Source organism: Takifugu flavidus, chromosome 5 (assembly GCF_003711565.1).
Source record: "Takifugu flavidus isolate HTHZ2018 chromosome 5, ASM371156v2, whole genome shotgun sequence".
In the NCBI taxonomy this organism is placed as follows: Eukaryota; Metazoa; Chordata; class Actinopteri; order Tetraodontiformes; family Tetraodontidae; genus Takifugu; species Takifugu flavidus.
The window spans coordinates 532,866-546,528 of NC_079524.1; the positions used below are offsets into that span (position 1 = coordinate 532,866).

Genomic DNA, 13,663 nt, shown 5'->3' on the forward strand with positions numbered 1-13,663 from the left:
GCCGGGGAACTCGGTGCTTCCGGAACAGAGAGGATCAGGGAATGCCGTGATATTCCGGAGGCAAACGGTGTCAGTTACACTGACTTCCCACATCGTCCCTCCTTATGCTGGGGGGTCAAACTGGCCCGGTTCAAACGCCATATTCAGAACCCAAGGTAGTTTTCTCTGTCAACTGGACTGGGTTTCTGCTCTTGAAGACGTTTCTATCCAGAAGGCTCCTTCGGTTCAGAACCAAATTCATATTCAGAACCAACAGTCTTACGGGTTATTACATGTTGAGCCTTAAAGCTCCCCGACAAGCGTCCGGCTCAAGTGGGCTGGGCTCAGTGGGTTCAGGTGGCGGCCGGCGCCGGCAGACGGTTGCTGCCCTCCACCTGAATGAGGCTCCTCCCCCTACATTTGCTCAGGGTCGTTTCCAGTTCATCATTCCTGTTTCCTGATTTCCCGACTTGTGTTGGCGATGGCGGGAGGAGGCGGGTGTTTGGGTTTGGGCTGCTCGGGTTCTTCTGAGCCTGGTTGAGGTGAGAGCAGGTCCCTTGTTTGGGGGTTTGTGTGCATGTTGTGTATTTTCTCTGGTTTATTCACTGTTGATAAATCTGATGTATAAAGATGTTGGGTTCATGCTAACGTTGCTTTAGCTCAGGCAGCTGCTAGCTTCTGTTGCTGTGCTCATTTTAGGCTTCTTGGTCACATCAGTGGGTCGGTTAGTTATTGTTATAGTTAGTTAGTTACTGTCCTGAAGAGTCGTGTCCTGCCCACGCCGCCGTGTTTTAGGGAAATAGAACTAAAACTAAAAGATAAAACTGCCACCCAGGTTCCAGATGTCACGAGTGCTTCTCCTGTCACGGCTCCTCGTTAACAGGCTGGTTAATTGTGAATGTGGGCGTGTCCTAACGGCCCGTCTCCACGCCCCCTGCAGGCAGGCCTGGGCTCTGGTCTCTGAGGTGCAGGGCGGCAACGCCACCTGCTCGGAAGACGTCCGGGAGCACGAGAACCACGACACAAGAGGCAGAGCGCTGGCGTCCCGGACCTTCAGCACCGTGGAGGGAGTGGCGTTCTCGGTCACGGCCTACAGCGAGTGGAAGAACGGTGGGAACGCTTTGGCCCAGATCCTCGCTATGTCCGGTCGTCGTCGTTGTTGTTGTTGTTGTTGTTGTTGTTGTTGTTCTGACCACACTGGAGAAAATCCTCCGCCAGTGGGATAAACATCAAAGACGGTCATTCTGTGTCTCCTTCAGGATTCCCAATCTCCGGCTTCCAGGTGGACGCCGAGGACCAGGTGGTGCTGAACCTGCAGGATGAGGTGCAGCCGACCTGGAGACCCGGGGACCAGGTGGTTCTGGCCAGCACAGACTTCTCCATGTACCAGGCAGAGGAGTTCACACTGCTGCCCTGTCTGTGGTGCAGCAGCAGGCAGGTCCGGATCCAAGGTGAGGACGGGGGGGGGGCGAGTGGGGGGGGGGATAGGTGGGGGGGGGGGAGTGTGTGTGTGTGGGGGGGGGGAGAGTGTGTGTGTGTGGGGGGGGTTTGGGTGTGTGTGGGTGGGTATGTGGGACCCGCTGGTCCAGCTGGCCCCGCTGGTCCTCCTGGTCCCGCTGGTCCTGCTGGTCCTGCTGGTCCTCCTGGCCCCGCTGGTCCTGCTGGTCCCGCTGGTCCTGCTGGTCCTGCTGGTCCTGCTGGTCCCGCTGGTCCTGCTGGTCCTGCTGGTCCCGCTGGTCCTCCTGGTCCTGCTGGTCCTCCTGGCCCCGCTGGTCCTCCTGGTCCTGCTGGTCCCGCTGGTCCTCCTGGTCCCGCTGGTCCAGCTGGTCCTGCTGGTCCTCCTGGCCCCGCTGGTCCTCCTGGTCCCGCTGGTCCCGCTGGCCCCGCTGGTCCTCCTGGCCCCGCTGGTCCTGCTGGTCCTGACAGAACCGTTCTGTGTCGTGTGTCCAGGGAAGCCTCAGTTTCTCCACGTTGGAGAGGTCGTGGACGGGGTCGACATGCGTGCTGAAGTGGCTCTGCTGTCCAGGAACATCCTGATTTATGGGGAGATGGAAACATCGTGCTACGGAAAGATGTGTCGGTTCTACGGCCACGACACCTTTGGGGGCCACATCAAGGTGTGTATCAGCAACGGCATCAAGACCCATTCATGGCACCAACATATTCCTGGGAATTGTTATAGTTACAGCAATCCTAAGCTAGCATTAGCGCCGTAAACGAGCTGATGTTAGCCCTGGCGGCTAACGCTAACGTGCCGGATTTGTGATGGAGTGTTGCGTAACACTAAATGTTATCAGCGTCTCAGACACGTCTTCTGGTTTTTCCTTGGTTTCATCAAATGAGGCATCAAACTGGGGGGGGGGCTGATGTTCCACAGGTTAACCTACTGGTTATAGTTAGGGTTAACAACATGAGCTGGGTCGTTCTGGTTGCTGGGGCACGAACATGAATTCTGCAGTGAAGATCGAATTGATTTTATGACTTGAAATTTCCCTTTTCAATAGAATTGACTTCATGAAATCATCTTTAAACACAATGATTTTACTATTGTTTATCTCATTTAATTCCGTTTCTGTCCTTTCTTGAATCGAACACATTACGACTCAAACCAACGTTTACACCATCTTAAACATGAACACGTGACCACGAGAGTGATCCCAGAGCGGGGAGGGGAGGGGCCGTTGTGAGGAGAGATTGGCCAATACCCCGAACAGGAAGCAGCCTGTCGGGCGCGATGACAACCCCCCCCCGCTGAGCATGGCGGCGGATCAGCACGCCGCTCTCTCTCTTTCGGGCCGGGCTTGTTTCCAGTTCGGTTTAATTAGAACCTGCGTCTCTCGGCCGCCAGTGGATTTAGCTCTCATATCCAGTGGGATCTGTGGCCAATAGAAGGTCATCTGAAGGTCATCTGAAGGTCATGGGTGGGGCTTAAACCCAAGCTGCTCCTTTATTGCTGCTTCTGAAGCTTCCTCAGGAGGACCCCACCAATTATGTGCTTTCTTCTCTCGCCCATCACACATCAGATCTTTGGGAACTTCTCCTCAGTGCACCTGTCCCACGTGGAGCTGAGGAACATGGGCCAGCAGAGCCAGACCGGCCGCTACCCCGTCCACTTCCACATGTGCGGGGACGTGGACCAGAGGGGGGGCTACCGGGAGCCCGCCTACGTGGACGGCCTCTCCATCCATCACTCCTTCTCCCGCTGCCTCACCGTCCACGCCACCAACGGTTTGCTGGTTGGTTGAACACAAGGCCGATGAATGTGCAACCGTAAGAAGCTTCTGGGCTCGTAGGGGCTGGAGGAGACACCGCTGGTTAGGGTTAGGGTTAGGGTTAGGGTTAGGGTTAGGGTTAGGGTTAGTGTTAGGGTTAGGGTTAGGGTTAGGGTTAGGGTTAGGGTTAGTGTTGGTTTATGGGATGTCTCCAGTTCCTCTAGAGACCAGCGTCACAGCTCTTTGACACATTGTGAGAAGAAATACTTGTTGTCTTGGTTCAGGGACTCAAAGCAGCTGTAAAGTTGCACTTGGGTCCAGGTTGGCCTCCCTCCTGACGTAGCCGGTTGGCGCTGGTCCTTGTGGGCCCAGATTGGGGACTTTGTTCCTTCTTCTCGTGGGGACGGCATTTGGGGAATTCTGGAGTCTGCTGTTTGCTCCTGTGTAACAATCATCTCTGGAAGTGAGGCAGCCAGTTTTCCCTCCTCCCATCCGTCTCTATGGGTTTGGGGGGGGGGGGGGGTTCTGTAGCAGAGTAGAATATGGACCAGAATCGTGGAGGTTCGGGCTTTGACGGCACCACTCGGGGTCACGTGGCCGACGCCTTCCTTGGGGGAGAGGAACATAAAGCTCTGCTCTCCCCCCAGGTGAAGAACACTGTGGGCTACGACACGTTGGGTCACTGTTTCTTCCTTGAGGACGGCATCGAGCAGCGGAACACGTTCTACCACAACCTGGGCCTGCTGACCCGGCCGGGGACGCTGTTGCCGACCGACCGCAACGAGAGCCTCTGCACCAGCATCCGGGACAAAGTGTACGAGGGCTACACCCCTTCGCCCAGCACCGAGTGCAAGTAAGGGGGGGGCGTGCTGCGCAGGGGGGTCACGGGGAACCCTAACCCTAACCCTGACCCTGACCCTGACCCTGACCCTAACCCTAACCCTGACCCTGACCCTGACCCTAACCCTAACCCTGACCCTGACCCTGACCCTGACCCTAACCCTGACCCTGACCCGACCCTGACCCTGACCCTAACCCTACCCTGACCCTAACCCTGACCCTGACCCTAACCCTGACCCTAACCCTAACCCTGACCCTGACCCTGACCCTGACCCTGACCCTGACCCTAACCCTAACCCTAACCCTAACCGCAGCACTGCTGGAACCTTCTCTTGAGCAGTTCCTGGTTCTGTTTCCTGTTGGCCACACACCACTTCCTGTAGCACCAACACCGTTATCATTTAAAATCAGTCGATCTTGATTTATCAGCGTCTGTTACAGTCAAAATGTTTCAAGGCCTTCCCAGCATTCCAGCAGGGCCTGACCCCAACACACACACACACACACACACACACCACACACACACACACACACACACACACAACACACACACACACACACACACACACACACACACACACAACACACACACACGCGTTGATCCGTTTAGTTGCTGGGATCATTCTGTTCCACGATGACATGTTATAACAGCAAACTCATCCTGTTGTCGCTCACCAGCTGACCCAGCCGGAGCTTCTGCACAGTGTGTGTGTGTGTGTGTGGTGTGTGTGTGTGTGTGTGTGTGTGTGTGTGTGTGTGTGTGTGTGTCTGTGTCTGTGTCTGTGTGTCTGTGTGTCTGTGTGTGTGTGTGTGTGTGTGTGTGTGTGTCTGTGTGTGTCTGTGTGTATCTGTGTCTGTGTGTGTGTCTGTGTGTGTGTGTCTGTGTGTTTGTGTGTGTCTGTGTGTCTGTGTGTGTGTCTGTTCTTGTATTACTGTGTGTGTCTGTGTCTGTGTGTGTGTCTGTGTGTGTGTGTCTGTGTGTGTGTCTGTGTCTGTGTGTGTGTGTGTGCTGTGTGTGTGTGTGTCTGTGTGTGTGTGTGTGTGTTACTGGCAGCTCAGTGCCTGTGGGTTCATTCTGGGTGGGAGTCCCCCAGTGCTTCGTTGATCTGACTCCATCTTTGATCTGGCTCCATCTTTGATCTGGCCCCATCTTTGATCTGGCTCCATCTTTGATCTGGCTCCATCTTCACCGTCTCTCTGCTCCTTCAGGGCCGTCTCGACCTTCTGGATCGCCCACCCCAACAATAACCTCATCAGCAACGCAGCTGCTGGGTCCCAGGTAAGAGCAACAGACCCTTTAGCTACAGACCTTCAGGATTTTACATGGAGCTCAATGTTCAGCTCCCAGAGTCAATAAAAGGGGATGAAACCAGCTTTGGTGGAGGAAATGAGCAGGAAATGAGAGGACATGAGAGGACATGAGCAGGACATGAGCAGGACATGAGCAGGACATGAGCAGGACATGAGCAGGACATGAGCAGGACATGAGCAGGACAAGAGCAGGACATGAGCAGGAAATGAGCAGGACAAGAGCAGGACAAGAGCAGGACAAGAGCAGGACAAGAGCAGGAAATGAGCAGGACATGAGTAGGACATGAGCAGGACATGAGCAGGACATGAGCAGGACATGAGCAGGACATGAGCAGGACATGAGTAGGACATGAGCAGGACAAGAGCAGACAAGAGCAGGACAAGAGCAGGACAAGAGCAGGACATGAGCAGGACATGAGAGGACATGAGCAGGACAAGAGCAGGACGTGAGAGGACATGAGTAGGACATGAGCAGAACATGAGTAGGACATGAGAGGACATGAGTAGGACATGAGCAGGACACGAGCAGCTCCAGAGACTCCCAGGTTTTATATCTTCCTTCATTTCCAGCCTGATTTAATCAGGGTCACATGAGCTCAGATCAGGAAATTGTGGCCTTGGGGACCACTGTGTCCTGCTCGGGATCTGCCCCCCCTCCCCCCCCTCCCTCCTCCTCCTCCTCCCCTCCTCCCCCCTCCCTCCTCCTCCTCCCCCCTCCCTCCTCCTCCTCCTCCCCCTCCTCATGTCTCTGCTCTTCCTCTTTCAGGACGCTGGCATATGGTTTGTGTTCCACAGCTCCTCCACAGGAGACTCTCACGGGCTGGTACCAGAGACCAGGGCTGAGCTCACTCCCCTGGGGGTGTTCTACAACAACCGCGCTCACTCCAACTTTAAGGTGTTTAGCTTTTATTACTCCTCCCTCCTCTCCTCTCCTCTCCTCTCCTCTCCTCTCCTCTCCTCTCCTCTCCTCTCCTCTCCTCTCCTCTCTCCTCCTCTCCCCTCCCCTCCTCTCCTCTCCTCTCCCCTCCTCTCCTCTCCTCTCCCCTCCCCTCCTCCCCTCCCCTCCCCCTCCCCCTCCCCTCCTCCCTCCCCTCCCTCCCCTCCCTCCCCTCCTCCCCTCCCCTCCTCTCCTCTCCTCTCCTCCTCTCTCTCCTCTCCTCTCCTCTCCTCTTCTTTTATCTCCACCTTTTTGAGACGTTCCTTTTTCAGGCAGGACTCATCATTGATAAAGGGGTGAAGACAACCAACGCCAGTGCTGCCGACCCCCGGGAATACCTGTGCCTGGACAACAGCGCCAGGTTAGCATGTTAGCCAGGTTAGCATGGTTAGCATGTTAGCATGTGCAGCTACTGTTGATGACTCTGAATTCCCTGGCCACGGCTGGACCCTGTTGGGCCTTTGTGGCCACGTGTTGGGTCAGGGTTTGGTTTAAACCTAAACATTATCTGAACTTTATCTAGGCTGATAGACGCCCTGAGTCCCTGCTCCTGGAGGCCGGTCAGGCTGCTGTTGACAGAGAAAACAAGGCTCACAGATAGTTTCCTCTCTGGGACGCCCAGACCAACAGCCCGGAGCCAGATGGAAAAACTGAGAGTGTGTGTGTGTGTGTGTGTGTGTGTGTGTGTGTGTGAGTGTGAGTGTGTCTGTGTGTGTGAGTGTGTGTGTGGTGTGTGTGTGTGTGTGTGTGTGAGTGTGTGTGTGTGTGAGTGTCTGTGTGTGTGTGTGTGTGTGTGTGTGTGTCTGTGTGTGAGTGTGTGTGTGGTGTGTGTGTGTGTGTGTGTGTGTCTGCCCTTTTGTGTGATATTGAAAATAATGTCTAATACTTTCTAAATTGCTCTATGGGAGCTTGCTAAACAGCCCATAATACTTCGTTGGCTCCTCAGCCTGTGGGGTGCCCCCCCCGGGGTGCCTCCCCCCCCTGGGGTGCCCCCCCCCCCGCCCCCCCCCATGTTTGCGTCCCAGATCTCAGTAATAATAAAGACATTATTAACTCAGCTCAGGTTAAAGCGCAGAAGTTCTGTGAAGGTTCCGTCACCTCCTCGTGTGGTTCCTCAGGTTCCGACCGCACCAAGAGGCCGACTCGCGTCTCCCTCGAGTCGCCGCCGTCATCGACGCGCTCGTCTCCTATAAGAACAATGACGTTGGAGCCTGGATACGAGGAGGCGACATCATCATCCAGAACTCCGGGTGAGCGCGTCACATGACCGCACCACCATGAAAAGAGGGATTAAATGTGTGTGTGTGGGGCCGCGGCGGCGTGCACGAGGTTACCTGCTCCAGGTAGTCGTGCACCGGCCGCTTCGCTCCTACAGGAACAGGAAGTGAGTAACAGGTCTCTGTTCTTCCCACAGCTTCGCGGACAACGGCGTGGGCCTGTCCTTCGCCAGGTGTGTATCAATCAATATATGTATCAATCAATATATACATCAATCAATATATACATCAGTCAATATATACATCAGTCAATATATATATATATATATATATAATATATATATATATATATATATATATATATCAATATACCAACTTGTCTTTTTAGCTTTTTTTGGGCTTTTCGCCTTTCGCCTTTCGCGTTTCTCTTTTTTCCGTCACCTGAATCATTATAATATTCTAATATAATCAGCAGCTTTACAGAAGCTCAAAGAGCCGCAGACGTGTAAATGCTTTGATCATTTCCTGTTCTGGTCCCGGCCCTTTGATCCTCCCCTCCTGGGCCCTGTGCTGCCCTTTGATCCTCCCCTCCTGGGCCATGTGCTGCCCCCCTCCTGCCATCTCCAGTGACGGCAGCTACCCAAGCGATGAGGGCTCCAGCCAGGAGGTGGCGCAGTCTCTGTTCGTGGGGGAGAGCCGGAACAGGGGCACCAACGCAGGCCAGAACAAGTACTGGGGCCTCGGGGGGGTGGACGCCAAGCTGCGGACCCTGCCACGAAACAGGTGAGGGGGGGGCTTGTAGCAGAGGGGGGGTGATGGGAGGGGGGGCTGTAGCCGAGGGGGGGGCTGTAGCAGAGGGGGGGTGATGGGAGGGGGGGGCTGTAGCCGAGGGGGGGGCTGTAGCAGAGGGGGGGGGGGTGATGGGAGGGGGGGGCTGTAGCCGAGGGGGGGGCTGTAGCAGAGGGGGGGTGATGGGAGGGGGGGGCTGTAGCGGGGGGGGGGGGTGATGGGAGGGGGGGCTAAACAGGATTTGTTCCGTTTCTCCTCGTCCACACACTCGTCTCACAGTCCCACATATTTTCGCCGCCTTCAGAGATTTTGTTGGAACAAGCGACTCAACTGAAGCCGGATTCATGTGACTGGAATCTTCTGTTGGAATCTGTTGGAATCTGTTGGAATCCTTCAGGACTTCTGTGGATTTATCCTAATCGACGCTGCTGGGCTCTTGCTAGCTCACCGCTAACCTGCCTCTGTTGTAGGACGTTTCCCATCCGAGGCTTCCAGATCTACGACGGCCCGGTGCGGCTGACGCGCAGCACCTTCCGGGGGTTCATGTCCACACCTGAGCGCTTCACCAGTGCGGTCGGATTCAGCCTGAAGAACATCTGGCAGCTCACCCCCCGGAACAACCTGTCCCAGCTCAGCTTCCACCCCAGCGTGAGTCGGCGCGTAGCTTCAGCATCGAGACATCGAGACACCGTGACACCGTCACATCGAGACATCGTAACACCGTGAGATCGTGACATCGAGACATCGTAACACCGTGAGATCGCGACATCGTGACATCGAGACATCGTGACATCGTGACACCGTGACATCGTCACACCGCGACATCGTCACATCGAGACATCGTAACACCGTGAGATCGTGACATCGTGACATCGTGACATCGTGACACCGTGACACCGTGACATCGTGACATCGTGACATCGTGCAGCTCCTGGCGCTCATGTAGAATTTCTGTGAACCCTCAGACTTTGGGCACATTTTTGTTGTGGTTGTTATTATTATATCTATATATTACCATTAAGAATTGTGTGAGACAACTGACAATTATGGTTCTTGGAGATTTATTTTCACACACAATTGATTAAAAAGAAAACGTAACATTTATAAAATGTAAAGTAGAAGAAAGCAGAGAAACGCATCACTGATATCGGCTGGTGGATCACTAGTGCCCCCTCGTGGGGGCGCGATGCACTCCCCCCTCTTGAAAGGTTCCTTCTGCTTCCTGGGCCTGATCTCCTGAAGGTTTGAGCATTGTTAGAGATGTTCCAAGTTCTGGGGAGGAGATGCAACTCCAATGCTGCAGGCGTTGTTTTGTGTCTATATTTAGCACGTTTGAGAGCAGGTGCGATCTCGCACATCGGTGCGCAGGAAGGGCCGCGGTCCCTGTGGCGAGCAGGAGGCCGCGGTCCCTGTGGCGAGCAGGAGGCCGCGGCCCCTGTGGCGAGCAGGAGGCCGCGGTCCCAGTGGCGAGCAGGAGGCCGCGGCCCCAGTGGCGAGCAGGAGGCCGCGGCGCCCTGTGGCGAGCAGGAGGCCGCGGCCCCAGTGGCGAGCAGGAGGCCGCGCCCCAGTGGCGAGCAGGAGGCCGCGGCCCCAGTGGCGAGCAGGAGGCCGCGGTCCCAGTGGCGAGCAGGAGGCCGCGGCGCCCTGTGGCGAGCAGGAGGCCGCGGCGCCCTGTGGCGAGCAGGAGGCCGCGGCGCCCTGGCCGGCGTGCTGCTGCCACGCGGTGTCTGGATCATTCCTCATTGCTTCATCAACGCTTCCTCAGTGTCTGATATTCTCAGCCAGGACGAGGATCCTCACGGTGGGCGTGTCTTGTCCTCAGGTGGGTCTGCGGGCGTTCTTCGGCCGCCCTGGGCAGTGGTTCGAAGAAAATGATCTGGATGGTGACAAAACGTCCATCTTCCACGACGTGGATGGAACGGTAACAGGTTACAGAGACACTTATGTGGGCAGAGCCGACAATTACATGATCCAGCACCCCGGCTGTGTGGGCGTGGCGCCCTGGAGCGCCGTGGTCTGCAGCGGGCGCTACTCTCAGGTACGGCCTCGGCCACCCGACGCTGCCTGAAGGAAGCTGCACTCTACAGGTTCTTCTTCTGCTGACCTCCTTTAGGTGTACATCCAGACTCAGGGAGCTCCCAACCGCATCTTATCCATCAACAGGAACGAATACCCCGACTCTCCTCTGGTACTGAGGGGCATCAACAGCCAGGGGGCGCCGTCCCAACAGTACCAACCTGTTCTGATGATGAGCAAGAGCTACACGCTGCACTGGGACGGCCGGCCCCCAGAGAGGTCGTCCTCTCTCTGATCAACTTTGATAAGTGAGTATCACGGGTCTGCAGGGGCGGAACTGCCCACCTTTAAAGCCCGTTTTTCAAAAACTCAAAAGAGTTTCTAATATTATCTGATGTTCATCCAAGTCACGGACTGGACAAGATTCATCTGTGACTTGAACAAGATTTTCAGCTGCACTCTTAAATTAGAAACTGCAGCAACAGTGAAGCTCTTCCGGTGGCTAAATAGCGAAGGAAGCGCCTCAAAGCCACACGAGGCCGGTTTTACGGGCGCTGTCACAGCCGAGTCTTTCCCCCTCAGAGACGACTGGGTCCTGGTGGGGCTGTGTTACCCGTCTGACAGCACCTTCCAGATCATGGCCGACATCAACGACAGGCAGAGCAACACCTTTGATGACATCACAGACTACGGCGCCGTGTCCTCCCTGGCAGAGCTGGAGAAGAGGCCGATGGACAGGAAGTACTTCTTCGACCAGGCCGTGGGGTGAGAGCCGTCCCTTTACGTGGCGCCTGCTTTCTAAAGCCTCCTTTAACCGGCGCCGGTCCGTCCTGTCCCACCCAGGCTGCTGTGGCTCCACCTCCGGGCCCGGCACGGTCGGGATGGTCACAGCTACTGTTCCGTAAAGGGCTGTGAGAGAGTCAAGGTCATGTCCAGCACCTCCTCCAGGCAGACGTGCAACTGCACCGCTAAGGCCTACCCCAAGTACTCCAGGAGGCCCTCGGCGGCGGTGCCCATGCCGGCCCGGAACACGCAGCCCTGCCGAGGCTGTGGCGCTCAGCAGGTTGGTGCCGCTCTGCTCACGAGGCTCCCTGGCACAGCTACGCCGCCACTAACCGCCCAGCTTCTGCCTCAGCTTGTGTTTTCCAGCGAGCCCTGGACCTCCCACCTCCAGACACAAGTCAAATCTCTGTGTCTCAGAGAGCAGCAGAGAGGAGATAACAGCTCCTTCATCAGCGTGAGCACAAGCACAAGTCGACCCGGGTCACCTGGTCACCTGGTCACCTGGCCTAACCTGTGATTTCCTGTCCACTACCAGGTGAACGGGGCAACGATGCCCTTCTCTCATGTGGGATATTTTGTGGTGGCGGTTGATGCTTGCTCTGGGAAAATCTCCCAGAAGACTTCGTTTGCCAGGATGGACACCAGAATGGAGGAGTACCTTAGAACCGGGATTCCAGACAGGTGAGTCAGGACAAAGCCCGTCCATCCACCGGCGCCTCACTCCTTGCTGGGATCACAGGGGCCTGGAGCCTTTGCCACCACCTCATGTTGAATGAGTGGCATTTCCCTCTGACTGCTCATACGAGTGCCCTGGATCAGAGCTGGTGCCGTGCTGAGCCTCCTGCACCCTCAGCATTTCATCCAGTTCTTCTCTTTTTGGTCATTTTGCCATTTCTGCTGGTTTGTCTGCCCCCGGTGCGTCAGCTCCTGTTCAGGCCAGCGGTGGTGGCTGGTTGTGGTTCTCATCCTTCATTGGGAACGTGATGCACTTGAGACCTTCAGGGCTTGTTTCCTCCACAGGTCGCTGGTCCTGGTGGCAACGCGAGGTCGGCCTGAAGGTCTGCCTGAGTTCGCCTCACATCTGGTCTCATTGGGTTTCGCCAAAACTGCAGACTTGAGCAGTAAAGGTCCGTTACTGGCGTGGAAAATGGCTGCCTGTCCCGTTGGGAGCGCCGGCTCATTCTGACCGTGTCCTAACTCCTTCTGCAGAGTGTGTGGCGGTTTGGGCCTTCCGGGGTGGTTCCCCGTCCCCCCCGTGGGTCTCGCTCCAGACCGGGCGGGGCGACGACAGCCCGGGGCTGCTGGAGCGCTACGTGCCCGTTAACCTGGAAACATACGGGTGCACGCCACGTGCAGCGCCGCCCCGCAAAGACCTCGAGCTGCTCCGAGCAGCCACAGCACCAGAGTGACGGAGACGCCCACAACGCTCGTGCACGCTGATACACAAACACACAACCAGCTTATGAATGTGAACTGCTGAACTTTTAATTTATTAACAGTGGCAACAAAATGTAAAGATGTTTACCAAGACCAGACGTGTGTGTGTGTGTGTGTGTGTGTGTGTGTGGTGTGTGTGTGTGTGTGTGTGTGTGTGTGTGTAAATGGGTGGGTCCAAATGAATGCTTTGGAGTTGGTGCACTTTTTTTCTTTTTTTTGACAGAAATGGCCTTATCAGCAAATATCTCAGTTGTGTCCTGGCCAACGTTGTTTGTTTCAGGTTGTTGTTTGTTGGTTGTTTGTTTGGGGGTGAATGGAAATAATGGAGTCGATATTAATTGAAATCAGTGACTTCAAAAGGGAACTCTTATTAAACAGCAACTTGAAGCCAAACGAGGAGCGAGCAGGTTGGATTTGTCAGCCGCTCCGATGAGTTGGTGCAGAAGAAGCCATAAATGTGTGTGTTACTGGCCATAACAAAAACAACAAAACAACATTTTTATTGCTACTATATCCTGCTACCTGTCGCTCGTACGCTCGACATTGTTGTGTGTTTGTTGATCTGAATCTTTTGACTGTAAAACATCTAATTATTGTGCAGCTGTAAACTTTATGACTTTAAGCACCTTTTCTTTGATTTGCTGGACTTTCATCTCAGATTTCTGGGTCAGGGTCAGGGTTAGCTAACGGAGTTAGCTCTTCGGAGTGGTGACATCTCAAGCGCTGGTCACGTGCACTGCACAACAGTACCTGTAGTTTGGCTGTTCCCCTGTTCTTCCTGAACACTGTAGTCGTACAGGAGGCCTCACACACCCGTCCAGCAGGGCTCCCCGCTGAGCCACGGCAGGTCCTGGAGGAGACCAGACCAGAGCTCCTCTGGACAAAATCACCTTTTAACCACTTTACTGTTAAAAAGAGCATCGAAACACAAGAGTTGAGCATCGCCAAACCTACACAAAGTTGCTGGTGTAATATTTGACGAGCCTTGTAAATATGCTGGTAAAGGCCATAAGTGAGGCTGTGCACGGAAGGCAAACAAGTTGTGAACCGGCTGTATTTGCTGGGGAGTTCAAACAGCTGTTTGTCCACCGTTGGACTGTAACACATTTATGCTTTGTGATAAAGTTGTTTTAACATGACAA

At 55.1% G+C, this 13,663-nt stretch overlaps 1 protein-coding gene across 1 annotated transcript in view; it reads left to right on the forward strand.

The window, feature by feature from the left end:
- The window catches only part of cemip2 (cell migration inducing hyaluronidase 2), a 20,984-nt gene extending 7,321 nt beyond the window's left edge, over positions 1–13,663 (forward strand). The window contains 21 exon segments of the mRNA XM_057033383.1: positions 920–1,089; positions 1,239–1,430; positions 1,930–2,096; positions 3,003–3,215; positions 3,839–4,044; positions 5,241–5,310; positions 6,109–6,237; positions 6,552–6,640; positions 7,398–7,529; positions 7,694–7,729; positions 8,124–8,279; positions 8,756–8,933; positions 10,108–10,323; positions 10,399–10,561; positions 10,564–10,609; positions 10,884–11,066; positions 11,145–11,364; positions 11,437–11,538; positions 11,620–11,765; positions 12,105–12,211; positions 12,294–13,663. Coding sequence (XP_056889363.1) covers positions 920–1,089; positions 1,239–1,430; positions 1,930–2,096; positions 3,003–3,215; positions 3,839–4,044; positions 5,241–5,310; positions 6,109–6,237; positions 6,552–6,640; positions 7,398–7,529; positions 7,694–7,729; positions 8,124–8,279; positions 8,756–8,933; positions 10,108–10,323; positions 10,399–10,561; positions 10,564–10,609; positions 10,884–11,066; positions 11,145–11,364; positions 11,437–11,538; positions 11,620–11,765; positions 12,105–12,211; positions 12,294–12,493 — 3,121 coding nt within the window. The 3' untranslated portion in view covers positions 12,494–13,663.